Here is a 27,653-nt window from a genome sequence, read left to right as displayed (position 1 = left end):
GTTAAAGGAAGAACACCTGCTGTTCTGTGTTAGATACAGACTAGAACAATTATCACCACCAACACATCATTTTGAAGGTCACATAGCAAAATATGAAGCAATTAGCAAACATTCTCTACATGGAAAGATAATTTTGAGGCAAATGTTTTGCAAGAGCCTCAGATGTCAGAAATTGTAGTGAAGGATGAATATGAAGCTGGTGTTGAAAATAATCCTGTTTTACATAAGTGGATGGCTGCTGCTGGTATGGGACCAAATGGAGTAGCTAGACAGGTTGAAATTGGAATGCGTGCTACAGATCTCAGTCACAACTAGAGGGCCACTTATAATAACTACAACAATCTGGGTGGTCTTCAATCTTTTATATGTACAACAAAAGCAAAGAGTGATGATATTGACACTCAACAGTATGGAATACTACATGCAGTCCTTTCTGCAGAACAGCAGCAGATTTTGGATTTACTACAATTGCAAATAGCTGCCAGACAAAACTGTAGTCCAAGGGAAAGTTGGGAAGTTGTAATAGCACTATGATCAAGCCTATTACTTGAGCTTTTTGTAGTAAATTTGGGTCTGAAATCTTTCAAACATTTTTTAAAAAAAATAACAGGAGCTGCAGCTGTTTTTCCAGGGCCACTCATTTATTGTGTTCTACATATTGGAATTTATGGAAACTGGAAAGAGCTAGATAGCAAATTGGATCATAACGAAAGGATTTGGAAAACTGCAATTTTAATATCCCCGATGAAATGAGTATGATATGCTGCTCAGTACTTGAAAAAAATAAAATAAAACAAAAAACAAAATGCAAGATGTAGACAAGTGAACCTGCACATGACAACCCAACCATTTGGAGGAATGCTAATCAATTTGTTGGAGATTTCAAACAGTTGCCAATAGTTCGACAGTCCATTCTATGGAAACATCTTCAGAGGCACTTTGCAGATCAAGGGCGGTTGCTTTTTTTAATACATTTTGAAAAAGGGAAAGAAAAGGTGGAGCCTCTCTCATTGACAGCCAGGTAAAACCCAACAATTATCAAGAGTAATTTTAGATAATCAGAGCATGAGTGAAAGCATAAGAGAAAACTGGTCAAAATGAATGCAACAGAAATTTGTTCTGTGGAAGAAATTGCCAGGTATGTGTGACGAACTGGGACTGTTCTTACTGTGGTCTGTGAATGCTGAGTGGGGGGTGTTGGCCTGGGAGGACAGTCTGCACTGGGGGATGGGAGACTGGCTGGAGAGAAAATACCTAAGCATGTAATGTGAGAACCCAGGAAGGGGTTAGAGGCCAGGTGACACCTCTGCCCGGAAGCTGAACAAAGGCTGGAGAGTGAGAGGGTTTTTTTCAGGAGCTGGTTGGGGAATGGAAGGAAGCACAGACAGGGCTCTGACCCCCCCAAGGGGGCTGTGATGCTCCTGGGACCCCAAGATGGACCTAGCTGGGGAGGAGCCTGTTGTCTGTGCCTGCAAAACCTGTTTTGGACTGTGTTCCTGTCGTCTAAATAAACCTGCTGCTTTACTGGCTGGCTGAGAGTCATGGTGAATCGCAGGAAGCCGGGGGTACAGGGTCCTGACTCGCCCGCACTCCGTGACAGTATGTTTATGCAATCAGGGTATTTCCCTGAAATACATTTGCAGTTTTTTCTAGATAAAAATAAATAAAACTCTCTGTAGAGTCCTATTGCACTAATACTTTCCTCTCTTGCTCAGCTTCCTCTTCCTGTTTATGTAGCACAGCCCTAGGGTGAGGCAGGGCCTCTTTGTTACACCCCAAGCTGTCCCAGCCATAGGCTCCAGCCTATCCTTTAAAGGAGTAGTACATTCCTTCACAGTACCTAGATCACCAATTACTCACTGCTAAAAGACCAGAAATGGAACTTGCTTTAGGAGTCAATTTCTTTTGATTCTGGCTTGGGCTGTGACTAGTCATAGGGCTTCCTATTATCCAGAGTTGTTGACATCAGCCAATGTGACATCAGCCGGTTGCACAGATGTAGCCTTTCAAAAAGCCCAAGCATTTCAGGGGTTTATTTTGACCCTGTGTTGAATCATCAATGGATACAAAATATGAAACCGATAAAATGTAGAGAAGAGGTGTGGCTTAGACAACTTCAAATTTAGGTTAACCTTTGTTTGGGAGCAATGGAGAAACTGGCCTTTGACTCAGTTCTGAGTTCTTCCTCATAACACCCACCTTCCTCACGGTTGTGTTATGGTGATTAACCAGTTAACAAGTTTTAAACATGCAAAATACTAAATTATAATTACTGTCATTCAAATCAGTATTCATCCCCCCCAAACCCTCACCATCTGATGTGCTTTGGATTATTTTCCCCTGGATTTAGTAGAGTGTATGTTTCCAAACTGATTAATTTTGGCTGAGCAAAATGAGGCTCTATATTCAACTTGATGGCATTTCTCTGTTTGTCCCTATATAACATGATAACTTTTGAAAACAACATCTGATGGGGTCTCCAGTGGGTTTCCATCAATTATTTAAAGACAGGTAGACCAGTCAATATGTTATTTAAAAAAGTACAGGCACACAGTTTTATAATTGCTCCTGCCCTGTAGGTATAATTCTACTGAATGACACTGAGTTCCTATTTAAAAAACTCCATTGCTGAAGGACAATAGCATTTTAAGAAATTATAGAGCCCTAGAGGCTTAAAGTCCTCAGAAATGGGATTTTTTTCCCCTTAGTGCAGGATCTTAACAATTCTAAGTGCATCATTGGTATGAGGCTATAATTTGATCAGGGCCTTATACAATGAGAATTTCCAGCTGGCTTGAATAGAAAGAGACAATATAACTCGCAAATACTGTGTGCTCAGAATTTATTTTTATAGAGAAAAGTTGCCCTCTCATCCAAATCTGAACCTGTGCTCTGAATTACTAAAGAAACAGCGAGAAGTATAAATACACACATACAAAAATTAAGATCTAGATGCAAGTGAGTCAACCTTTAAAGAATCTCTTTGGAAAGAAGCAGCCAATAAAAAAAGAAAGAAAGTTCTAATGATTTTTTTTGGTAACTGTTTTGACTGAAGTCTTTGTGTTGGCTTTTTGAGAATCATTTTGCAATCAATACTAGCAGCGGTACTTAAATTTCTCCAGTTCAGGGTGACATTTTCAGAATATATGCTCTCTTACACAATAAGCTTGTATAACCATGGCTATTTTTTTTATGGCATATGGCTACATTCTTTCCCAAAATATCTTTCAAGCGATCCATTAAGAGCATAAACCACATTTTGTTTTTCATATCAGGGTTCCAGTTCTGTCCACTTTCCAGGTTCAGAACCATGACATTCTGGGACTTGTAGCTCCCAAGGAGCAGGGGACCTGTATGTTAGGCAACAATGGATGTGGTCCAGGTTGTGGGGGAATTATAAGCGGCAGTCTTCCCTCAGACCCATATGTGACCAGGGATGACCTATTTTGGGTCTCTTGACCTGAAGGGGACAGAACACACTATTGGGTCTCTCGAGGTAAAGGGCCTTCAAGGGTTTTGGAAAGCTTGGGAAGAAGTCTTGAGGGACAGTACAAGAATGAGGGAGGGCTTAAGAAAAGGCAATGCTTTGGGCTACAAAAGCAGAGATTATGAGAGAGTAGTTCTGTTCAAAGGTTTAACACAGGCTGTGGAAGAGCCCAGTAGTATAGGACTCTGTACCTATGCACCAAGGAGTGAAATTTGTTTATTTGGGTGATGTGGTCTTTGTAAACTCTGCACCAAGGGGTGAATGTTTAGAGACTCTGTATTCATGTTGTTTCAGTGGACTTGTTACAACAGAACCAGAGAAGTTTTAGGGTTTAGCCTCAGGACTAAACTACCCAGCCACCAACAGGAAACTGAGGCAGGCACAGTGAGGGGGAAAACCCAGTGAGTTACTGCACCTGATGGTTGAACATGTAAGCCACTGCTACAGTATGGAAACTCCAATTTTTTGATGCATGGTGACATCTACTGAGTGACATCTACTGTCTGGGACTTTTGTATATATGTGTGTGTTTAATTAGCAGTTTGTTATGCCTAATTTAACCTCTGAGAATTCCAAATTCTGTGGAACTAATAACATTCTTTTTAGGCTTTTCAGAATCTGTAAATGTTACAGCATAGTCAGCACAGCTGTAAACACCATAAACCAAATAGCTTTGACTCAAGAAGATCACAAACTCTGCAGATACAGACTGTGCCATTTGTTCAAGGAATTTAGAAACTTGGGGGAGATACCATGCTGTGTGTAAGCTCCATAAACTGCAGTGTGGCAGAAACCGCTCTGCTCTGGGAGCCATACTGCTTCTGTTCCTCAAGAAACCTAGAAGCTTCCCACTACAAAGTTTTCAAAATCTGCAGGCATTGCCAGTACAGCTGACCAGATCAGCAGGTACATCCCGCCTCTGACAAGTCCTTGGGCCCATCTTGCAGACCTTGTAAGATCCATGTTCACCACTATTATTATGAAGTTCAAAAGCACTGATTCAAAAATAGAATAGAATATCAGGGTTAGAAGGGACCTCAGGAGGTCATCTAGTCTAACTCCCTACTTAAAACAGGGCCAATCCCCAACTAAATCCCCAAATGGCCCCCTCAAGGCTTGAACTCACAACCCTGGCTTTAGTAGGCTAATGCTCAAACCACTGAGTTATCCCTATATGGCTAGGGTGCCACTTACTATAGTAACATGTCCTACAAGGCTGTGTCGTCATACTTGAACTCCAGTTAGTCCTTGTATTCCATTACAACAAACTCTTCAGATATGTTTAGTGGAGTTTATAATTTATGTGATTCAAAACAGCTCCTAATCAAGGAACGTTGAACCTTTTCTGGCAGAGCTGATGGAGCCTGTAAACACCTTAAGAGCAACAATGAGAATCAAATTAGTAAATCTGAACTTCCTGTGTGCCATGTTTGTGATAGAGTACAGAGGAGCCCCACTGCTTCTGTCCTCTGGGTTTCAGTGGGCGTGAAGGGCAGCCCTGCTTCATTGAAATACTCTAGTTTATTGTTAAAAATTATATTCTTGTCTGTTTTCCAAAAAATACTTTCAAGAAAATAATTCTTATAGTGTTTAAAATATTTCCACTTCTTAAGGGCTTATTCAAAACACCTCACAACTTAAGAAATTCCTAGACAAGTAGTACTTTAACACAATTTTAAGTTTGAAAAATATAGATTAAACAAAAAGAACCTCATGTTAATATCTTGGTTTAAAAGAAACACTAAACATTTGAAACTCTGAATTTTCTGACTAAGTTCTGCAAACATCCCTAACTGCAGCCTTGTATCCCCATTTAGTATCCATCTAACAGATAATACTAAAAATTTGGAAGTATTACCAAAGTTTTTTCCTCAAGTGAGTGCCTAAAATTAGTTTTTGAAATCCTTATTTAGGGTTATAAATAAATGGTCTGATTTTCAGAAGTGCTAAGCACCCAGCAGCAAGCACTGAAGGCAATGGGTCATTAAGTAACTAATTTTGGTTTGCTCTATACCCAACTACAACATTTTCCACTATCAAGTATCCATGCCGTAAATATATGACTATTCATACATGAACTATTTTAATACTAGTAAGGGTTATTTTTCTTGTCACAAGAGTTTGTGTGTACTACTCATATCCTTGCAACTGTTCCATTCTAAGACTGTTTAATATTTAACATCTAATATCAGTTTAAAATACAATACAGCCACAACTGGGGATACATTTGCCCTTGAAGGGGGAGGGACTCCATTATCTAATAGATCTTTTCCATCTCTAAATACTATGTTTCTCTATAGAGAGATATATTTGAGCTTCAGAGCTCTCTTGGTACAGAACTGGCTCATTGTGAGCTGTGAACGCTGGAAACTATTGATTGCTGAAGGTGAAAGGTTCTGTACGGTTTTTACAATAACCTTTGCTGTCACTGAACTCTGGGATCATGCTGAATAACGAGGCATAACTAGCCTGGAGAGATTATCTACTGCCAAAGAATAAGAGATTCACCATAAGGGGGTAACCCTTGGTTAAAACATGCATTGAACGCCTCATACTCTTTACCCACAAACTAGCTCCTCAGACCAATCCAAACAGGCAAGGTTTTCTGCAGCCTTTTTTAAGCTGTCCTCCCCGCCCCACTTCCCTTATATTGTTGTAAATTTACCTTCATACAGAAAACCAACCAACCAATGTGGTTTTTAGGGTTGCAAGGGCTACTCATGGGTAAGGCTACGATTATGTCACGGAATCTGTGATTTCCAGATACCTCAGTGACATTTTCACTTCAGTCCCGGGGCAGCTCTCAGCTGCCACAGGCAGCCAGGGAAGAATTCCTGCCCCCCCAGAGTTGCCCAGCTGCCGCAGGTGGACCACCCCGGAGTATCCAGCTGCTGTGGGAAGTGGCCCCCCCAGAGCTGCCCAGCTGTCAGTCTGTGGGAGGGTCCTGGACCTCTCAGCCGCCACAGGCAGTGGGGTACCCCACACCTCTCAGCAGTGCGGATGGCGACCCCCTGCAGCTGCCAGTCCGTGGGGGCCCCTGGACCTGTCAATCACTGTAAATGTGGGACCCTCTTTCCTCCCCCTTTTGTCAGGGATATTTTTAGTAAGAGTCAGGGACAGGTCACAGGCTTCTGTGAATTTGTAGTTATTGCCCGTGACCTGTCCCTGACTTTTACTAAAAATATCCATGACAAAAATCTTAGCCTTACTCATGGGGAGGTGACATTCAGCTTTATGCAGTTCAGTGCAGGGTGGGTAGCACAAAAATAAATAAATAAAATAAAATAAAAAAAGAGCCTGGGCAGCAATGGTTTTGCCAGTAATTATTGAATTATAGCTAGCAAGCACTTATGCATTTGCACCCATCATTTGACATGGTAATAAATACCTCAAATTGGAGGGATTTCCAGCCCTGCTCAGTGTGGGTGGGCAGCAATAATTTAGAAGTCACTTAAAGATCAAATTAAGCTGTCAAAACTATTATCCTCTGTGCCAAATTCTTTGGAACTTCACTGACAGCAGCTCTCACTGTGGCACTTAATATTTCCCTTCCTTCACCACACTTCTGGGCTGTCTTCACTTTTGTAACTCAAGTGAATTGATTGCAAGTTAATTCGAGGCAGATAATATGTTTGTAAGAAGCCAATGTGGACCTCCCCACACCTTTGATCTGGGCTACAAACGTTTGTTCTTTACCCTATGCTGATCCCTAGGGGCACAAAAGTCAGTGACAAACATACCCTCTGACTGGAAACTCCACACTGTGACCCACCTGAATGGAGCAGGTGGGATCTGGCAGAGATCACATTCCCGTCACAGCTTCCAGGTGTTACCACTAAAATGTCTGAAAAGCAGCTGTGGAGTATTCTAGGAAGCATGGTGATGTTGTGCAGATGCAGGGGGAGGGGAACCAGAAGCATCTGTTCAATGTAAAATTGTTATGGGTGAGTAGGACATGGATGAGTCTGGCGATGTGTCTTGAGTGGATATCTGAGTGTGGTCCATTGTTTTGTAAATATTTGAGGCAGGCAGTGATGCCATCATTGTGAGGAATGTTGGTGTATAGGGAGGTGACATCCATGGTGGCAAGGATGGTGTTCTGAGAGAATTTGTTAATATGTTGTGGTGTAAGTCAGTTATGTCCTGGAGGAAGCTGGACATTTGTGCATGAGTGGTTTGAGGATGGTTTCTATTAGTCCTGATATTCCGTCAGTAAGAGTGCCAGGACCAGGTATGATGGTTTCCCTTGTTTGTGTCTCATGGGAAGCATGCAGAAGGTCTCTGGGGTGGGTTCATGAGGGATGAGGTTGTAGAATTTCTTTTGGCCTTCAAACTACTTCCCTATCTCTCCAAGCTCATCATCAGAAACAAGCTCCCCACAGACCAAGACACGGCAACCACAGGCACCGACTTTCCAAAGTGCCGGGGATGCTCGACCCCCAGCTCTGCCCCCACTCCACCCCTTCTCCCAAGGCCCTATCCCCTTCCCACCTCTGCTCCACCCCCACCCCACTTCTGCATGCCCATTTCCACCATCCCCCCACACCTTCCCCTGAGTGCGCCGTGTCCTTGCTCCTCCCCCGTCCCTCCTGCAAGCCGCGAAACAGCTGTTTGCAGTGGGCGCTCAGCACCCACCATTTTTCCCCCATGGATGCTCCAGCCCTGGAGCACCCACCGAGTCAGTGCCTATGATGCCAACTCAAAGCAGGACCAGACCCTGACAGAACAGACTGCAAAGCCTGCAGACATCTCTGCTCTGCTACGAGAGTCAACACCCCCCACAACACACCTTTCAGGATGCATGGGTCTTACATGTGCCTATCACACCATGTGGTGTACCAGATCCAGTGCCCTAATATCCCAACAACAACGTGAGTGAAACCAGACAGACAACTACATGCTCAAAGGGACTCACACAGAAACATGAGACACAAAAAACACCATATCACCTGTGGGTCAACACTTTTCACAAAGTGATCACTCATTTGACCTCCCAGTCCTCAGCCTCAAAATAAACTTGCACAACATCTTCAAAAGACCAGCCTGTGAGCTTAAATATTGTGCCAGACACTAAAAATCACAGACTGAAGAGAGACACTCGATTTGTGGCTTATTACAACAATCTGTAACCTGCTAACAACCTCACCCTGGTTTTTCCTCTCCCCACTTCATGACTGGAAAGGTGTTAATGGGCAACTTCACCTTGAATGACCCCTTGAAATGTTTGTTAGCTACTTATGCTAAACAATCTGTTCCACCTGGTCTCTCTAAGGGTATGTTTACACTGCCCACATTACAGTGAGATCCCTGCAGTGCTGTGACATGGGCAGTGTAGTCACAAAAATAAACACCCCGAATGAGGAGTATCTCCCCACTCCAGGCAATAAAGCGCTCTCTATACTGGTGCTTTTCAGTGCTAAAACTTGTGTTGCTCAGGGGGGTGTTTTTTCACCCCCCCTCCCCCTAACAATTAAAGTTTTAGCGCTGTAAGTGTCAGTGTAGACACAGAGCTTGTCTACACTTACGTTTTATAGTGCTCTAACTTGCTGGCTCAGGGGTGTGAAACATCTCCCCCTCTGAGTGCAGCAAGTCTGAGCGCTTTAAAGTGCTAGTGTAGACAGGCTCCCAGTCCTCGGAGCTAATCCCCTTGTGGAGGTGGATTACCAGGAGCACGCGACCACACTCATACTTCAAAGCACTGCCACAGGAGCGTTCCTGTGGCAGCGCTTCAAAGTTTCCAGTGTAGACATACCCACAGCCTAATATCCTGGGACCAACACAGCTACAAAACAGCAGACAATGTATCCTATTTGTTAAGTGGTGAGCATGTACTTGGTGCTGCACAAGACAGAAAGCCAGAGGTTGTTCCTGCGCCAAGGACCTTACTCATCTATACGAGGATGTGAAAAAATAAAAAAAAAAACTCTTGCAGGGGAAGGGTTTCGTTTTTGTGGGTTCGCAAAAATAGTAACAAGCTATGTGTTCTTTCCTCAGATTTCTCACAGAACAGAAATAATTCTCACAGGTGGAGAACACTCAGAGTTTTGATTAGTTGAGGTACTGCAGAATTTGACTATGAATAAAGACTTGAGGATTTTCTCGGTTATAAACATGTATAAACACACACAAATATTTATCCATTAGAATCAGAAATATTTAGATGGATGTTTATTCCAGGAAAAACAGCAGAATGCAAACTCTTCTATATAAATTCTAAATGGAAAGATCAGCAGCTGCTTCAGCATTTCTAATTAATGTTTGTAAAGGGCTTTGATGTAAGATAATGCTATGTGAGTGCTTAGTTTTCTGTTTGCATGTTTTGGTTGGTGCTCAAGAGAATTGCTGTATCATGTCATCAGCCACTTGACATCCACTGTGCTGTTAGTCATAACCAAAATTACCTAGAATTACTACTGATTGTAGATATCCAAATTGAGAGATGTTAGGCACCCAGAAATAACTTGTCATTCTTGAAAGTTTGAGCCCATGCGTTTTCAAATATATAATGAGAATCATTCAATAGGGTTACTTTTTATCAATAGTGAGTTATTTTCTACTGTTGAAATACTTTTAATTTGCATCTGAGTATTGGCATCTCTGTTGTTGAAATACATTTAAATGATTTAAATGTATTTCAACAACAGAGATGCCAATACTCAGATGCAAATTAAAAGTAACCCCAGAAGAACTATAAATAATCCTTATTAAAATAGTGAATAAGTCATGCAGAATTAGCAAATACCAAATTCCTTATTTAATTTCTGGCTCCAATACTGTATGGCCAAAGGAAAAAATAAAAGTGAATTGAGTCACTGAACTCTCTCTCAACCACCGCTATAACTAGAATAAAATGAGAAAGCAGAACAACATTTTATTTTTCCATATGGCAACCAAGTCTGTCTTTGCTACTCAGATTGAGCTATGGTACCTATTACAGCTGGAACAACAAATTTCTCTCTTCATTATTTACCTTTTTTTTGTAACAATCAGTGCACAGCTTTCCTTGCCTGTACATTTTAGTTATTATGAACACAAAATATAACTGCATCTTCCAGTGATCATGACAACAATATTGAGCATTTTCTTAAAATGGCTAAATATTGAAAAATGAAAAAAAAAAAAACTTTTTTGATGTAAAAATTTTAGGGACCAATTTTCAGAACTGCCCTCTAATTTGGTGCCCACAAATAACACTGCCTGCAATTTATTGCAGGGCAAATGAGAACACCTGCCCCTATTGCCTGATTTGCAGGTCCTGTTAAACAACATTTCCTCAGCTATTATTTGATCCTGCAAAATTTTGGGTCCAATTATTTAAAGGCACAGTGTTGCACTGAAAGTGTGGAGTTTTAGTAAGTTCAGTCCATAATGAGGAAATTGAATGGTGGAGGCTGATAAGAACATGCTTTTGTGTTCTTAAATCCTCCAAAACTATGCCAACAAATCCTAAACATCGCAATAAAAGTATACTCTATAGTACAAGAGAGATAGCGTTTTCAGCCTGTGTCTTAATCCATACCTTTCAGAGTTGCTTTCTTAAGTACCTTCATGGCATAAAGCTGGCCAGCATCAGATCCTTTGATCTTCCTCACCAGAAATACCTACAACAATAAGACATTTATGTAATCAAGTACTGTGATTTGAGGGGAGAGCATTTGCTGAATTTGATGAAGTAATGGATACCGAGATGGCAAGAATTCTAAGGAAAAGTTAATAGCTCAAAGTGTTTAGTTTTTATTTCACAAACAATTGTCTTAGCTGGCCCTTGTAAGCTTCATTTTCTACCCTATTGCCCTCTCCTAAAGGTGACATGTTTAATATTATCAGTTCTTTACACATCCAGTTAAAGCTGGTTGAATAGTAATAGTGTTCGCAAACATCTGTTTGATTTCTGAACAGCTATTGAGTAACTTGCTGTATTTGCATGAAAACAAGTTATTTGCTATTTGTGCCCAGATCTGTTCAACCCATTTAAAGAGGTTTAATCATTTGACTCAGGGAGAAGAAACCATATTATATGATTCATTATTCATGATTGACAATCTAAGCATGTAGTTGAATAGTTCATTAACAATCCAGAAGTTGACATGTGTGCATAAGTATTGTAAAATTGCAAAGATCAAAGTCTGTTCATGAAAACTTCATGAACAGAAAAAAGGGCTACATTTGATGAATGAATTGGTCACTATAATACAGATAGTTTGCCCAGTGTACATCTGAGAGAAGTTCCTATTATTACACATTTTGACTCTGCAAATTTACAAAATACATGTTTTTATTTTATTATGTTCAGCAATATCTTCCTATCTAGTCCCAGGTGAATTTTTGGGACAAAAGGGAAAGGGAGAGATAAGCAATTTAGTTCAGTCACTATAAGCCTCCCAAAACTTAGTTTGAAGATTTCCAAACTATTCATACCTCCTTGATCTAGCAATAAGGCAAAAAATCTCAGAAGAGCAGGATCTTTCAGTCAATTTCCAGTATGTACTGGTTCCACATGGGCTAGAAATATAATCAGAGAAGCTGTTCTCTGGGGTATTTCAGGACTTCTATTGCTGGACAGGGACGAGAAGTGAAGCACCTCTATCACTAATAATTGTGCATGCAAAGTGTAAAATTTAGCTTCTACAGATACAACTTGAAAAATGCATTTTTCATTAACATTCTTGCTCAATTAAGGTCAATTACTCAAATATTCATGGCAATCAAAGACACAAAGAGGACCAGACATTGCCAAAGCTAATCATTTAAAAGTTCTACTATTCATGGAAACTTTTGTGTGTGTGTTTTTCACTCAATTCTACTCAGAAATAGTGTCTGGCATTATGGGGATCGGAAGTGGGGGAAAAAAAATCACAGTAAGCAACTTTGGCTAAACCCCAGAGTTTCAGCATTGTTATTCACCTTTAAACATTGGCATGGTATCTAACTCCCAATCAAGTGGACAGTATTAGATATAATGTTTCATAAGAGGCCTTGAACTATCAGCAGCACAGCACATTATACCTGCAGGGATATTAAACTGGAATGGCTGAAGTACGGGGCAGAAAAAAAAATCTCACTGTATGCTATATAATCTTGCAAAGCCAGTAATATCCCTATGGCTGTAATAAGAAAAATCATCAACTTAAATTATTAGTCATTTGTCAGCTGTTCTGCGTAGCATGGGATATTGCAGTTGGTCTGCATTCCCCTCCAAAACAAATGAGTCAAGGAACATTGTGTGCTGTTTTAGAGGACATCAAAATAATTATGAAACTAAAAGGGAAATGGAACAAACAAAAATGCATTGTATTGCAAAATTATGTCTTATTCTTCTTAAAGGTACAACGGAATTCAAATAGAATTGTCAAAATTCCCTTCAGCCTATGTGGTTACCTAAATTTAGGCAACTAAACCCTAAATTTAGGCAACTAAACCCTTATTTAGGCACCTAAATAAGATTTTCAGAGATGCTGAGCACCTCTAGCTCTTCTAGACTACAAAGGAAGTTTCTTTGAGCATCCTGCAGCAGAGAGTTGGCTCCAGCTAGTAGCCATGAAAAGTGGTGATTTGACAATCCTGGAGACTAACATGCTATAAAAGTTAAACAAGGATCTCAGACACTTATGGTGATGAAAACCTAGATAGGAACAGTACAAGCAACCCTAGTGCAAGCTTCCCCACCCAGGGACCATTACTGGAGCAAAGAGGTGGTTAGCTTTCCAGGGGCATTCAATCCCATGCCTCTTGGCTGAAGCTGCCAAATAGTGATCTTCATACCACAACAGGTACTAACTTATTTCACATAGCTCCCTGAATGATGACTTGTAATCACCCCCAACCCAAGCTAGGTTGAATCTGTACCCAGTTATTCACTGATCCTTCACTGGAGTGTATAGACCTTGCCGAACAGGAGCAAGTCTTCCTTTGGTAAGTATTTCTGTGGCACCAGAGACTAGCTATTTTAGCTGTGAAATGTTAACTGTAAAAAGCCAATTTAGAGGACTAATAATGCAATACAGCAGTACACTCTAAGACTGCCATTGAACCATTTCTGAAATATTTTTTATACTCATATTCTGAAACTACAACAGAGCAAAAGATCTGGGGCATTTGGAACAAGGAGAGCTGCCAATTGCTGATCTTGAAAGAACAAACCCTCTCCCAATTTTTTTTTTTTTTTTTTTTTTAAAGAAAACCATTGCATCTCACCACAGCAGCCAATGCTTACTTGGTCTGGCTGCTTTTTAAAATGCAGATGTTCAGAACACAAGAATACTATGGTCTTTCCTATGCAGGGCTGCAGGTCATACATTTGCTGGTGAATGGTTTCCAAATTTCCTCATCCCAGGGAACTTGTAACAGATGCAGTGATAGTTATCTGTTTGCAGTGTTCAGGAAAGCTGATAAATCCTCTAGATTATAGTTTGTGTCAGGAATAAAATTGTAGGGCCTGCTTCATCAGTATGTGACCCTGGCAGACCAGATGCCAGCTTATGCCAAGGCCCCAGGCCTCATTGGACACTGACAAATGCACAGCTGGAAGCCAGTCTGGCTTTATCTGTGGGTTAGTATAGTTAAAATAGATATTAATGTTCTAAGAATGTGTTTAGTGTGTAGACTTCATGGAATGTTAGTAGGATGCTGCATGCATTAATCCTACTTATAATATTTTTATCCCATGGTATAAAGTTATACTGAATGTTTGCACTGTAAACCTCTGTCACTGTATAACTCAAACAGGAAAAGCAGCATTAATTAAGATAAAGTGTTCGTCCTGCACACACAATGGCCCACTGAAGGCAAATGAGCATTATGTAGCATCAAGAACAGAGACCTTGTTGATAGCATTCCTAACTTCCTCCACAAAGTGAAAATCTGTGCATGAACTCATCCCATCCGCTTGGATTCTGGGGAACAGGGGATAAAAATCCCTGACAAGAAGAAACCAGGATCTTTATGCTGTCTGGACCTGGAGGAGTAAAGATTCCTAAACATAAGCAAGAGATCCCCATGCTGCTTGGCCTGGTCAGCCCATAAGGACATATAGAGCTGCTTATTATAAAAACAGCAAAGAGTCTTGTGGCATCTTATAGATTAACAGACGTTTTGGAGCATGAGCTTTCATGGGTGAATACCCACTTTGTTGGATGCATGTATTCACCCACGAAAGCTCATGCTCCAAAATGTCTGTTAATCTATAAGGTGCCACAAGACTCTTTGCTGCTTTTACAGATCCAGACTAACGCGGCTACCCCTCTGATACCTGACACCATGCAAGGCACTGCTTATTATAGAATCTTATATGACCATTTTAAATTTAATGGTAACTCATTTGTGTGTGTATGTTTCCTGTTTGAACCTTATAAATAACTCTTATTTGTTTTCCTTAGTTAATAAATCGTTAGTTTATTACAGGATTGGCTACAGGCATTATCTTTGGTTTGAAATCGGAGTCCAAATGACCTGGGGGTAAGTGACTGACTGGTACTAAACTGAGTATTGTGATTTTTGGTGTAAAGTGACCATCTTATCACATAGTCCAGCTTGCCGGGGGGGGGGGGCGGGAGATAGTCCCCTTGGGCATTCCACTCTGTCTGCGACTCCATGGTAAGACAGTTCTAGTGCTTCAGGAGTTCACACTTGTTACTGGGTTCGTGAATTCTAATTCTAGAACATACAACCACTTTGGAGCGTCTGCCCTGAGGTCGGCACTCACAGTTGTGAGCCACTCTAGACATCTTGACGCTGTTTCTCCATTTTATGCTGGTGCAACTCAGTTGATTTCAGGAGTCCATCAGTTTCTTGAGTGATTGATCAAGGGTTCAGGCCTGGGGAATGTTTTCAAACAAACCAAGAAAAATAAACTTTAAACAAGGATTTTTGGTACCTGGTTTAAATTAGGCTCACCAGCTGCTAGCGAGGGTCACACTTGCAAAGGTTTGGAGATCTTATTCATTCAGACCATAGCAATGTGGATGCTTAACCAAAGGACATTCAGGTGATGGTTTGTGGTTTCTAGTCTTTGTACGTTGTTTTGCAATAGATATGTACAATATGCATACAGCCATGGAACGTGTGCACAAACATGGCTTTTGTGGGCAGTAAAAATGGACGTGACAATGCAAAACTAACTAGTTTATGTTTCTTAAAAGATGATAATACTTTGCAGCTACATAGTACTTTTCATCCGAGCACCATAAAGTTCTCTCAGTACCACTGCGAGGAAGCTATCAATACCCTCATTTTATAGATGGGCAAACTGAAGCACAGAGAAGGTAAGTGAAAGCTCAAGACCATACGTGGTGTCACTGGCAGAGCTGCAACTGAAACATTTGATGCCCAGTCCCATGCTTTAACTTTAATGGTTGCTATCTTGCTCCCTAAGCCTGGGATTTCCAGAGCTCAGAACATGAGCCTCAGAGGATTTTCACAGGGACCTGAGGGGATTATGTGACCACACCTCATTGAAAGTCAACGGGAATTGGATGCCTAGTTCCCACAGGCCTCTCTGAAAATCCCAATCAATGACCCCTAACTAACAATTATAGCCCAATCCCCACCTCTGAAACAGCTGGGGGGTGGGTTAATGCAACACGGAGGGGATTACATAAACCAGTACATAACACTCACTCATGTTCTAGGCCTAGCCCTATAAACATTATCCCCTAACCTGTGTCGTACACAGGACCCCAGTAAATGGCAAATATGCTCTTCTGCCCATACAACTTCATTGACTTCAATGGGATGGTACTAGTGCCATTCAAAGCAGAATTAAGTCCATTATGTTATTGTCTCACAATGCTAATCTGAATGGTCACATACTGTAGAAAATTACCTTTCCGTAGGAACCTTGCCCTAATACTTTCAGCAACTCAAACTGTGAAGGATCCGCCTTTTCAAAGCCTTCCTTCACATGATGACTGATGTCGATTTCCTTCACTATACCTTCTTCCTGTGAAAGGAAAGAAAAAATAAAATCACAGCTGTTACTGTGAGTGAAAGAAAACACAATATTTATTTAAACCCCACCACACTTGTTTCTACAATTAAATCCCTAATACCAGAAACTCTGGAGAGCCCAAACTGTATGCTATGCCAAATATGAAGTGTGTATATACCGGGACTTATTATTTTCAGTGCAATACGTTGAATCTGAATGCAAGACGTCAGCATCCCACTGCTTCTGCCTATGAAACTTCATGATGTGCATAGATAAAAACAGAACCTGTAAACTGAAACAGTGGAGTAAATAATTGAAGCAACTGGGCTCACAATGCCTGTTCATCACAGACCTTATTATCTATTACAGTGATCTATGTGTACGTGTGACAGTACCACTAGTGCAGACCTTTCCCAATACAGCCTACTGTCCAAAGACATCATTTATAGTCATTGAAAAACCTGCAGCTTTATCATCTTTAAGGAGAGACTCTGACTATAAATGGGCAACAGAGAGAAGACTTTGCTCATAGTGCTTCTGCATGTTCAGCTGACGGAATAATGGAAGGTTGCTAGTAGTAACCTTCCATACACAAAGAACAGGACGACTTGTGACAACTTAGAGACAAACAAATTTATTTGAGCATAAGCTTTCGTGGGCTAAAACCCACTTTATCGGATGCAAGTAGTGGAAAATACAGTAGGAAGATATATATATACACACACACACACACAGAACATGAAACAATGGGTGTTACCATACGCACTATAAGGAGAGTGATCAGTTGAGGTGAGCTATTATCAGCTGGAGAGAAAAAGAACTGTTTGTAGTGGTAATGAAAATGGCCCATTTCCAGCAATTGACAAGGAGATGTAAGGACCTGGGGGGGAGGAGGGGGGAAAATAAGCATGGGGAAATAGTTTTACTTTGTGTAATGGCCCATCCACTCCCAGTCACATCACATCAGCCACGCCATCAGGGGCTCATTCACCTGCACATCTACCAATGTGATATATGCCATCATGTGCCAGCAATGCCCCTCTGCCATGTACATTGGCCAAACCAGACAGTCTCTACGTAAAAGAATAAATGGACACAAATCAGATGTCAAGAATTATAACATTCAAAAACCAGTTGGAGAACACTTCAATCTCCCTGGCCACTCAATTACAGACCTAAAAGTCGCAATATTATAACAAAAAAACCCTTCAAAAACAGACTCCAACGAGAGACTGCTGAACTGGAATTAATTTGCAAATTGGACACCATCAAACAAGGCTTGAATAAAGACTGGGAGAGCAGCATTAATGCCTGCAGAGTCCCTCCATGAGCAACCACAGGGAACTCTGCCAACTACAGTACAACAAAGCTCATGCCATGGTGGGGAGGGGGACAAGGAGGGAAGATCTGGTGAAGAAGGGAGGAGGAGACAAAGCACAGAGAGCCACATGAAAACTTAACTGTGATTAATGTGCATAAGCCTTGTCAAGTAGTGTCAGGCTAAGTACTGTTAGGCCTCAAACTTCCGGAAGTTGTAAGAAGCGAGTACAGTAGAATCCTGCAAGCATAAGCATAATCTATCTAGAAAGCTTTATAGACTAAAAAGGAAACTCTGTCAAGGTAGATACAGACTTGTGGTTACTATGCTCTGCAACCAAATACCTCTTTAAGCTGAATCGAGCATTTCTGAGTCTAGCAAATTGACCACAACTAGCCACACACAGAAGAGATGAGCTGGGCACAGGTGCACAGTTCATAAGTTCAAAACAACCACAAATGCCACCCTGGAATATTTGGCCACCTTGATTGGTTGACTTGTTTTGAAGCACGGCCAGCAAATATCGTATAAATAAGATGCAGAGGCGCAAGTGTGTGTGTGTGTTGTTGACCTAAAAGAGATTGCTCTTTGTCAGATTCACATACACCCCCTGAACCAAAGGGACTTGCGCTTCACTGACTATCTGTGCCTGGCCAGTGCAGGAAATGGTCAACTGAAAGGTAACGTATCTTTGGACGAAAGCAGGGTGAGGTATGAATTAAAACGGTCTGGTAATGCTCGAGCTGGTTAATCTTAAGTCTGTATTAATACTATAGGTTTAATCAGTATATAGTAACTGTATGTTTTGTGCCTTGCTGGAAACAGGTACAGCGTTGGTAAAGTTAGTAGTTTATAAATCATAGTAGTTTTGCAAGCCACTGTGCCTGTCTTCAGTATAAGTTACCATCAAGTTATAAAAGTCAATAAAAGTTTATAAATTGATTAGATAAAGTTATAAATAGGTTAAGGCTACTAAAATTAAAGTCATTAGGCACATTCTGTCTGTGTTGCCTTTATAGTCATAAGTCATTAAAAACCATTTCTTGAGGAATAATTAGTTGTTAGTTTCTCTTTTGCGGACACTACTCAACCTCATTACATCTGTGTTGGGTGGTGGGAAGTAGCGATCACCCGGAGCCCCACTAAGGCCCTAACAGGAGTCCTCCTAGGGCTCTGATGTGTGCCTCCGCCTTCCATTACTCTCCACAGTAACCATTGCCACAGAATGGCTTTTACTTCTGATGTGGCGGAACCTCATGCACTGCCTGCTCTACAGCACCATGGAAGAGGCCATGCTTCCTAGAAAATGTTGAGGTTCAGTTCACCTCAGTTTTCTGCCTTTTCTGACCCCATCCCCAGGGGATTTTTCTTAAGTGAGGAAGTGAACTGGCACCAACTCAGGGAGTTACTTTCCTCCCACCCAGTGATTTCAATTACATATTGTATTTGTCCTGAATTTCTTTTCTGAAGAGGTGTGAATATCTGCTGGCAGGGGAAGGAGGGTCAGTCTAGAGCTGGTAATATTTAGTGCTGGACAATTTTATATACTGGTCAGTAAAGCCACACAGGATGAAAAGGTGCTAGGCAAATGGTAAGAGGTTTATCACATCACAACAATCACTAGAAAAATATCATTGCACTTTACCCTATCCTGTGCACGTGCACACTCAGAACCATAAAACAGCACACTAAGGAAATCTATCCCTGCAGAGGTGAGCCCTCTTTTCTAGGGGCCAAGTGCTGAGCTCACTAATATCAATGGCAAGTTTCCCAATGAGTTCAATGGGATCAGGATTTGGCCTTTATTCAGTCTTGCCTGTATATTCAAGAGGACAGTATCATTTGCTGTAGCCACCCATTTAGTCCAGTTTCAGATCCCCACTTGCCATTTGTGAACAATTCATTTTCAGCAGAGTTCAGAATCAGTAAGAAAATGTCACAGTTGGAGACATGGCTTACATTTAACCACAGGAGGCTAGACTAACGTTACCTGCGTGGGGGCAGCGTGTAGCTGCAGTGGCCCAGGAGCAGGTGCCACAATTCCTGCCTCGCTCCCTGCTCGATCTAGGAGAGGAGTAAATTACTACACCCTTTTTAATGCAGCAGTTTACTATCTGTGCATATTGCCAGCGAGCAAGAGTGTGCGCACGCATGAACCAAGGCTCCTTCCAATCCCTGGTCTTCTCTGCCCACTTGCTTGTGGAGCAGAGGTAAGGGGGGTAACCAGGCATGCAGCCTCTCTCCTCCCCCCGTATTCAGGCCTGAAATCTGAACAAGGCAGAGCAAGGGAGTAACAGAGGGTGAGGACCTTACTCCCCTGTAAGGGGTACGACAATGTAGCTTATAGTCAACATCCCAGTGATTACTCATAATATTTCTTGAACAACATGAGCTAGACAACATTGCCAAAACACAAAATGGGTTTTCTGCTTACCACTGCTTTGCCTGTTTACTTATGAACTAATTTCATTTCATTGTCTTACACTATGCTCTCAAAGGTAAAATTAAAGAGATGCAAAAAAACTATCCACCAACACCTCTTCAAACTAGATTCCAGGAGAAATGTTCAGCTGAGGAATGCTAAGATTAGCACACAAAATTCATGCATGTCTTGACCTGTATGTGTGCACATTTACTGCACCTGCATGAGAAACACGGGTCATTATTTGTACAAGTAGTTACCTTCAGTGCCTAAGGATTGCATGCAGTTACCCAAGTTCCACATGCAGTACAAATGCACATATAAACAGATTTATAGCACAACAATCTGTTGGAAATCTGGCCCAACAAAGGTCCTCTACATTTTTGCAGCTTTGTGAAATAGTAAGAAGCCCTTCAGCATAGTTTACATAACTCAATGATTCACATGACATATCTCTGAGGGCACAGTTTGCTTGTTATAGTCCCACCATACACAGCCTCTTTTCTGCAGAGGCAGAAATATTTTAATTTATCAAGTATATTACATACTTACCAGGAATCATCCAAAGAACACAATTAGAAGATTTTTTAAATTTTGAAACTAGAACAAAATGCAGGAAATCCCTCCAGACACTCAGAAACACCTTTTAAGATTGTTGAGAACTTTAGTCTCATCTCAGACAAGGTGACATTTGTGCATAAATCTTGGCAGTCCTTGTAGAAGAGCATATATTGTGAGCATACTTTTTGTTTCTGCAATGCAAAAACAAACAAACAAAAAAAAAACCAGGAAAATAATTTGACAGCTCTCAGCTGAACAGAACCTTGATGAGTTTAATTTATCATTAGTTTCACTGCTGTAAGATTCAAATGCCATTTATGTTACACTGTAATGCCAATTTCTTAAATATTAACATACAAAAATCTTTGATAACTTTAATCTAAATACACCAAGGAAAATTACAGTCTAAAACCCCCCTCTGTATTCAAGCGTGCAAAAGAGCAATTAGAGGAAGGTACATAAATATTCAAACACACTAATAGTTTATATAGGATCAAATGCAACCCCCTTGAAATCAATGCAAAGAGTCTCATTAACTTCACTGGATTTTGGATTAGGCCCACAATAAGAGTGCGAGTGTGGTTGTGTTGCAATAAATAAAGCCAAGTCCGTCAGTCTGTTCCAGTGGAGCGCCCCAAGCGGGGGTTTTCCACGTCCTTTTATTATAATGGTTACATAAATCATTCTATTATGTGCATGTGCAACCCCAATCCAATTACTTCGCCCCCTCCCCTGATTGGTGCCTTATGCACTGCGTGTTCCAGTGGTAAACACCTGGTCAGCGCTTAATCTGTGTGTCTCCTGATCGAGTGTGGGGGGGGTGGGAACCACTTCAGCCGCTCTAAATTCGGGGGCGGTTTTCCAACCCCCTTAGTGCTTAAGAAGTGTGAAGTTCCTACAGAGTGTGGTTGTGTGTAGAATCTCATTGTATGGTTCAAGAACAACCTCTGCTTTAATTTACCGTAACTTCTTACTTGTGCCTGTGGGTCACTCTGCAGCCCAGAATAGCCATAAAACAAGGTACTACTGACATTCCCCCTTCCACTCTGACAGGTCCCTATGCCCGATACTGCAGGATCTTGCATGGAGGGAAATTCTCCTGTATGCTATCAGACTCAGGGTCAGAATTTGGCTCAATGTTTACAAATTAAGATGCAATACATTCTCCAAACACGCTGATGCTCTTTCCATGTTTGGAGGGATAGTAATGAGCTGTGAGCTAGGAGGCCACAAAGTGGCCTTAGAGAAGTCAAAATATCATACCTAGGTATGTTTTATGAGTTGTAACTCAAAAGTAGTTTTTTCCAACCTTTCCAGATAAAATACTGCTTGGCTTTTAGAGTAAGCCTGCTAATTGAAAGGCCCACCAATTTCGCTCTGCTTAGTTAGAGGGGTGCTAGAACTGGGCTTAAACCAGAGCCTGCTTGTAGCTTTTGCTATCATCTGTCAGCAGAAGATTACAGACGTGATTTTCATTTATACTAAAGCCCCTTTACACTGCCACCTTTAGTGTAAATGAGAACTAGGTGCTGTGGGTTCCATTCTGCAGTCACTTAATGCACGGAAATGCCACTGAAAGCAAAGCCAAGCCCATGAAGTCAATTGAAGGAAAGGCATTCCCTTCCATCTGTTATAGCATGCTATCCTCCAGTGCTTTAAAAACATCAATCATTCCAGATTAAGAACAACTTCACTGCGGTGCTCTCCACCCTACAAGGATTTCCTTGCACTCCTGCAAGTCTTGTAGAATGTCAAACCAAGATCAACATGTCTGCGCCATGTATTTTTAATTAGCCTAAAAATATTTGACTCTCTTACTGTAGCTTACACCTGTTGCAGCAAATCTACACAGTATCTAACTACTAGAAAGTTTCATAAAAGATTAATCTACTCCCAGTGGTTTTATTGAACCAAACGAGAAGTTTAAATGCACAAGCTTTTCTGAAAAAAAGAACAGGAGTACTTGTGGCATCTTAGAGGCTGACAAATTTATTTGAGCATAAGCTTTCGTGGGCTAAAGCCCACTTCATCAGATGCATGCAGTAGAAAATACAGTAGGAAGATTACACACACATAAATACACACACAGAACATGAAAAAATGGGTGTTGCCATACCAACTCTAATGAGACTAATTGATTACGGTGGGCTATTATCAGCAGGAGAAAAAAAAATTTTTTAAGTGATAATCAGGATGGCCCATTTCAAACAGTTGACAAGAAGGTGTGAGTAACAGTAGGGGGAAAATTAACATGGGGAAATGGTTTTTAGTTTGTATAATGACTTATCTACTCTCAGTCTTTATTCAAGCCTAATTGAATGGTGTCCAGTTTGCAAATTAATTCTAGTTCTCCAGTTTCTCGTCTGAGTCTGTTTTTGAAGTTTTTTTTGTTGAATAATTGCGACTTTTAGGTCTGTAATTGAGTGACCAGGGAGGCTGAAGTGTTCTCCAACTAGTTTTTGAATGTTACAGTTCTTGACATCTGATTTGTTCTTTTGCAGAGAGACTGTCCGGTTTGGCCAATGTACATGGCAGAGGGGCATTGCTGGCACATATCACATTGGTAGATGTGCAGGTGAACGAGCCTCTGATAGTGTGGCTGATGTGATTAGGTCCTATGATAGTGTCCCCTGAATCGATATGTGAACAGAGTTGTCAACAGGCTTTGTTGCAAGGATAAGTTCCTGGGTTAGTGTTTTTGTTGTGTGATTGCTGGTGAGTATTTGCTTCAGGTTCGGGGTAAAAACATGACACAGAGAGAGAGAGAGAGAGAGAGAGAGAGAGAGAGATTGATCTGTGGTGAAACTTAGTAACAGTTGTTCCTATGCATTAAAGGACAAATACAGGGCCCATCTCCTGACCCAAGTATCCCTGCCAGCCTAGGTAGATGTGCAGGAAGGACAAATCTTCCTTCTGGTCATGGAGTTGCTCCACCAAGGTTAATGCAGCCCCAATGGATGAAGTAGCCTCTGCAGTCCACCAAGCAGCACGCTGTGGAGAGAGGACTACAAGTTCCACCCTGCCTTTACTCTCAGCCAGCTGAACCACAGGGTGATGCACCAGGCAGAAAGTCAGAAATAGAAGGGACAGTAAACCATGGTCTACTAGGTTAATTCAGTTAGAGACATTCTTAAAACTGGGTGTCTGTGAAAAGACAGGAACACGCATGTGTTCCATTAGAGGCTCAAGGAAGATAAATGTACACTGCACAGCGAAACTTTATTTGGTATAGAATCGTCGATACTGTACTGCAAAATGGCTAATGGAATTAAAAGCTGCGAGACAGCAGACTATACACAATCCTCCCTAGTTGCTGAGCAGTCACAAAACACATTTTGGACTTCTTGATTGGGTTAATTTCTCAGGCAGAAAGAAAAGAGTGGGCGCAAACTCCAGGTCTTCCTCCGGTCTGTTTTTTTGTTGACACTCCAACAAATATAGCTCCAGCTCCTACATTGCACAAAGAAGGATTAACAGCAAAGAGCAACAGTACAGCTTATATGGATGTAGCCCTACTTTCAGAATGCCAGCTAAACATAGTGCTGTATTTCGGACACCCCAGACAAAGCTGCTTTTCGTTACTATCAGGGAACCTGTCTTTTAATCCTGCCCTAAACACAACAAATTCCTTTGTGATGAAGGCTTTAGACAAAACCGCTGGCCCAAGTGTCGGTCAAAGCCACAACAGAGCTGGGACCAGAGCTCTGAGGGAGGCACAGATGCATCGGTCTCATCAACTACTGCTGTTTTGCAACACAAGCGTGGAAACCAATTTGGACTCAGTAATCCTCTCTCCAAACACAAGTGCTCAAGTTCTGGCTACTCATCTCTCTTTAAACGCAGAGGCAGTTACTGTTCTCATCATGTCAGTTTCAGATATAGTTTTAGGTCAATCCAAACTGCATTTTTCAACAAAAACTATTTGTTCGAAAAAATCTTGCCCAGCTCTGCTCAGGATCAATCCTGTAAATACAGGACCCTGTTCTACAAAACCTTATTCATACGAGTGGTCCTTATTCATGGTTGTAGTCCTGTTACTTCCAGTGTGAGTATAGGTGTCAGTAAGCACAGCTTGTGTGACTGAGAATTAGCAGGATCAGGCCCTTCGAAAGAAATACGAAAGAAGGATGCAGATGGCTAATGCAAGATGTGCCATTAGTGAAAACAACTCATGTTTGTCATTATGGCACAGTACCAGTTAGTTAATGTCTGTTGAGGATGGTACAAGAAGAGGAGGAGCTATCAAATGTGCCAAATTTACTATATTAAAAAGTGAATTGGGCATCAGCATCTGTTGCAGCTAATCAACAAAATGAGATAAGTGGGGCAACAAATCATGCCCTTTTTAGTCAGCTAGCACTGTTGCCTCTTTTGTAAAGATGAAGAGTTTCTACATTTGTTTTGCTAAATATTAAGCAGTAAAGAAAACAAACATCCAGTTAGCAAATTAAAGGCCTGATCCAAAAACTCTGGAAAGACTCTCATTGACTTAAATGGGTTTGTGATCAGGCTCTAAATACATAAAGTATTGATCTATGTGGGCATCAAGTCCATTGAAAACTACCTAACTACTGCTAATGGCTCAACTACCATATGGTCACAGGGCAGATATAGTTGGGGCCCGATTCTGCAAGCCCTCACAAAGGAGAAGAGTCCCAACTCATAGGAGTAGTCACTAAGCCTAGATCTACAAAGGGACTCCAGTGCTGCAAGGCCTAACTTTTAGGCACCTTGAAAAAAAATCACTAGGACCCACAATATTGGACTCAGGCATGTAGGGCTCCTATATAATGAATGGGGAGAAATGGGCATCTGAGACTGTGATCCACAAAAGCCAGGGAGCTGCCTAAGCTACCCAATGAAAGATGCTGATAAGAGGCATGTTAAAGCGCTGCTCCTCTCTGAGTTTGGTGCCCAACCCTGAGCTGTAGGGAAGTGCCAGTCTCTGTTTGCGATCCTCAGCTAGGAATCCCTCTTCAATAAATCAGGCAGTTTAGACACCTAAATAAGTTGTTTTTTGAGCGAACAGCTTAGGTAAGCACCTACCTCCGTGCCAAAATTTTGGGGGTTGGGGGGGGATGGTGGATGTGAGGAGGCCACTACCTTCCTTATAACCTGTAGGCCAGTGGGTCAGGGTACTCACCTGGGAGGTGGGAAATCCCTGTTCAAATCTCTTATCAGGCAGAGGGAGCTGAAATGGGGGATCTTTCAAATCCAGTGAGAATACTCTAACCACTGGATTTAAGGTTGTAAGGGAGGCTGCCGCCTCCTCCCTCCCTGGCTGTTTGATGTGGCGTTAGAAACACTCAGGGTACACCTACTGGATCAGTCCCCACAGACAAGATAGGTATTCCTCAGCCTATCTTTCCTTGGCTGGAGGATCATGCTGGGACTTAGGTGTGAGATAGGCATCTGGGCACCTCCCTGAGGCAGAAGTGTGCATGTTCAGAGGCAGAAACTTCAGGGCTGAGTGAATTCGGGCACCTACAAGGTTAGGTGGCAGCCGAGGAGCAGTGTTGGGAATTGCAATTGGGCCTAAAACTGGGCTATGGGCACCTAAGTCCCTTTGTGGATCTGGTTGTAATGTGAGTATCACTAGACTCCTTCAGCAGGGTGCCCCCTAGGCCCTGTGCCAAGCCCCTGCACTCACCTAGGTCGCTGCTCTGCGATGTCCAGCTGTTCCATCACGACAGCCTAGTAGTAACAGGATCTGTCTTATGGCTGAGCCCTGGACAGTATGCCCCTTCCAGGGTTGTCGTCAACAAACATTACAAGAAATGAACACAAATGAGTTGTCCCACAGTGGGACAAGTCTTTCTTCCTTTAGTCAACTTCTGCTAAACTGTGGCCCCAACTAGCCTCACAGGCGACTAAGGAAAAATAGTCCTATTAAAGGTGGATTCAGCATTGGGCAGTAATCATCTGAGAAGTTCTCGTCTTCAGCTCCTGGTGAGATGGCTGGCTGAAGTCTGGAAGTCCACTCTCCTCTCTAGTCTGCCACCAACTCTGCTATGTTTTCCCCTTTTAAGTCCCTCCCTCCAACTCTGACCTCTGACAGGTGTGGCAGGGTGGGGGTGACTAAGCCCATAATAGGTCAATAACTTGGTCTTGCCCTATGGGGTGGTTGTATACAGTGAAAAAGGATTACAGAGTTGAAGAATCAGATCCTTGGTCTCTTGCTGGCTGACTGTACCAGTCTCAGGAAATGATGTTGAACCAGGTAAATGGCTTTATTGTAAGCCTTCCTGAAAAGGGAGCACTAAAAATGAACCACAGTTCCAACACCTTCCTTCAGCATACAAACATCCTCCCTCCAAGGAGAAATGCCATCCACTCTTTTTAACTCCTTGGCCTTTTATTCCTGACATTGATATCTGCAGAGGGGAAGTCTGAATTCCCCTGTATGGCATCCTGAATACAAGAAACTCCAATATGCTACCCATTTATCCTTTAGCAATTTTCAGCACCAGAAGAGTTCAGTCCTAGGATATACTACTACTGAAAGAGGAGCTGTAAATAGAATCCCTAAGAAATGTGCTAGATAGTTGGAACTACAAGGACACGTAATCAGGAACATGGAGAGGATATACAGAAAATATTTTCCCTATGTTGAGATTTTTCCACAAGTATCAAGCCTTGAACCCTGACTGAACACTCATATAGAATGCAGACAGATGCTGCAGCTTCATAACATGCAACTTTATCAAATTCCACTCATTCCGAACTAATTCAAGGGAATGTTAAGTTGATGAGCTGTACAGCTCATCAGGTTTTATTAATCAGAATTCCAAGTAATCTAGTTACTATAGCTCATTAATCAAGCACATACTATTTGGATATGCAAGGCGAACACATGACCAAGGTAACTGTGAATCAGCCTATACAGTACAGCACTTTTCTTCCATTTCCCGCCCCCCACCCCCATGTAAAATTAAAGTCT

The 27,653-nt window shown here is 41.7% G+C and overlaps 1 protein-coding gene across 10 annotated transcripts in view; it reads right to left on the bottom strand.

Moving 5' to 3' along the window:
• Positions 1–27,653, bottom strand: part of RPS6KA2 (ribosomal protein S6 kinase A2) — a 445,421-nt gene that overhangs the window by 137,933 nt on the left and 279,835 nt on the right. For 8 of the 10 annotated variants that reach the window (XM_039528712.1, XM_039528709.1, XM_039528710.1 and 5 more), the window contains 2 exons: positions 16,308–16,424; positions 11,007–11,088 (listed from right to left, as the gene is read on the bottom strand). In XM_039528712.1, the coding sequence (XP_039384646.1) occupies positions 11,007–11,037 (31 nt within the window). In that variant the 5' untranslated portion in view covers positions 11,038–11,088; positions 16,308–16,424. Of the gene's footprint in view, positions 1–11,006; positions 11,089–15,188; positions 15,301–16,307; positions 16,425–27,653 lie in introns of all 10 variants that reach the window. The other 2 variants (XM_039528713.1, XM_039528715.1) reach the window with 1 other exon arrangement.

The sequence above is a fragment of the Mauremys reevesii genome, linkage group 3 (assembly GCF_016161935.1).
Source record: "Mauremys reevesii isolate NIE-2019 linkage group 3, ASM1616193v1, whole genome shotgun sequence".
Lineage (NCBI taxonomy): Eukaryota > Metazoa > Chordata > Testudines > Geoemydidae > Mauremys > Mauremys reevesii.
Note: the sequence above shows the minus strand (reverse complement) of the source record. Positions and strands in the feature narration are given on the sequence as shown.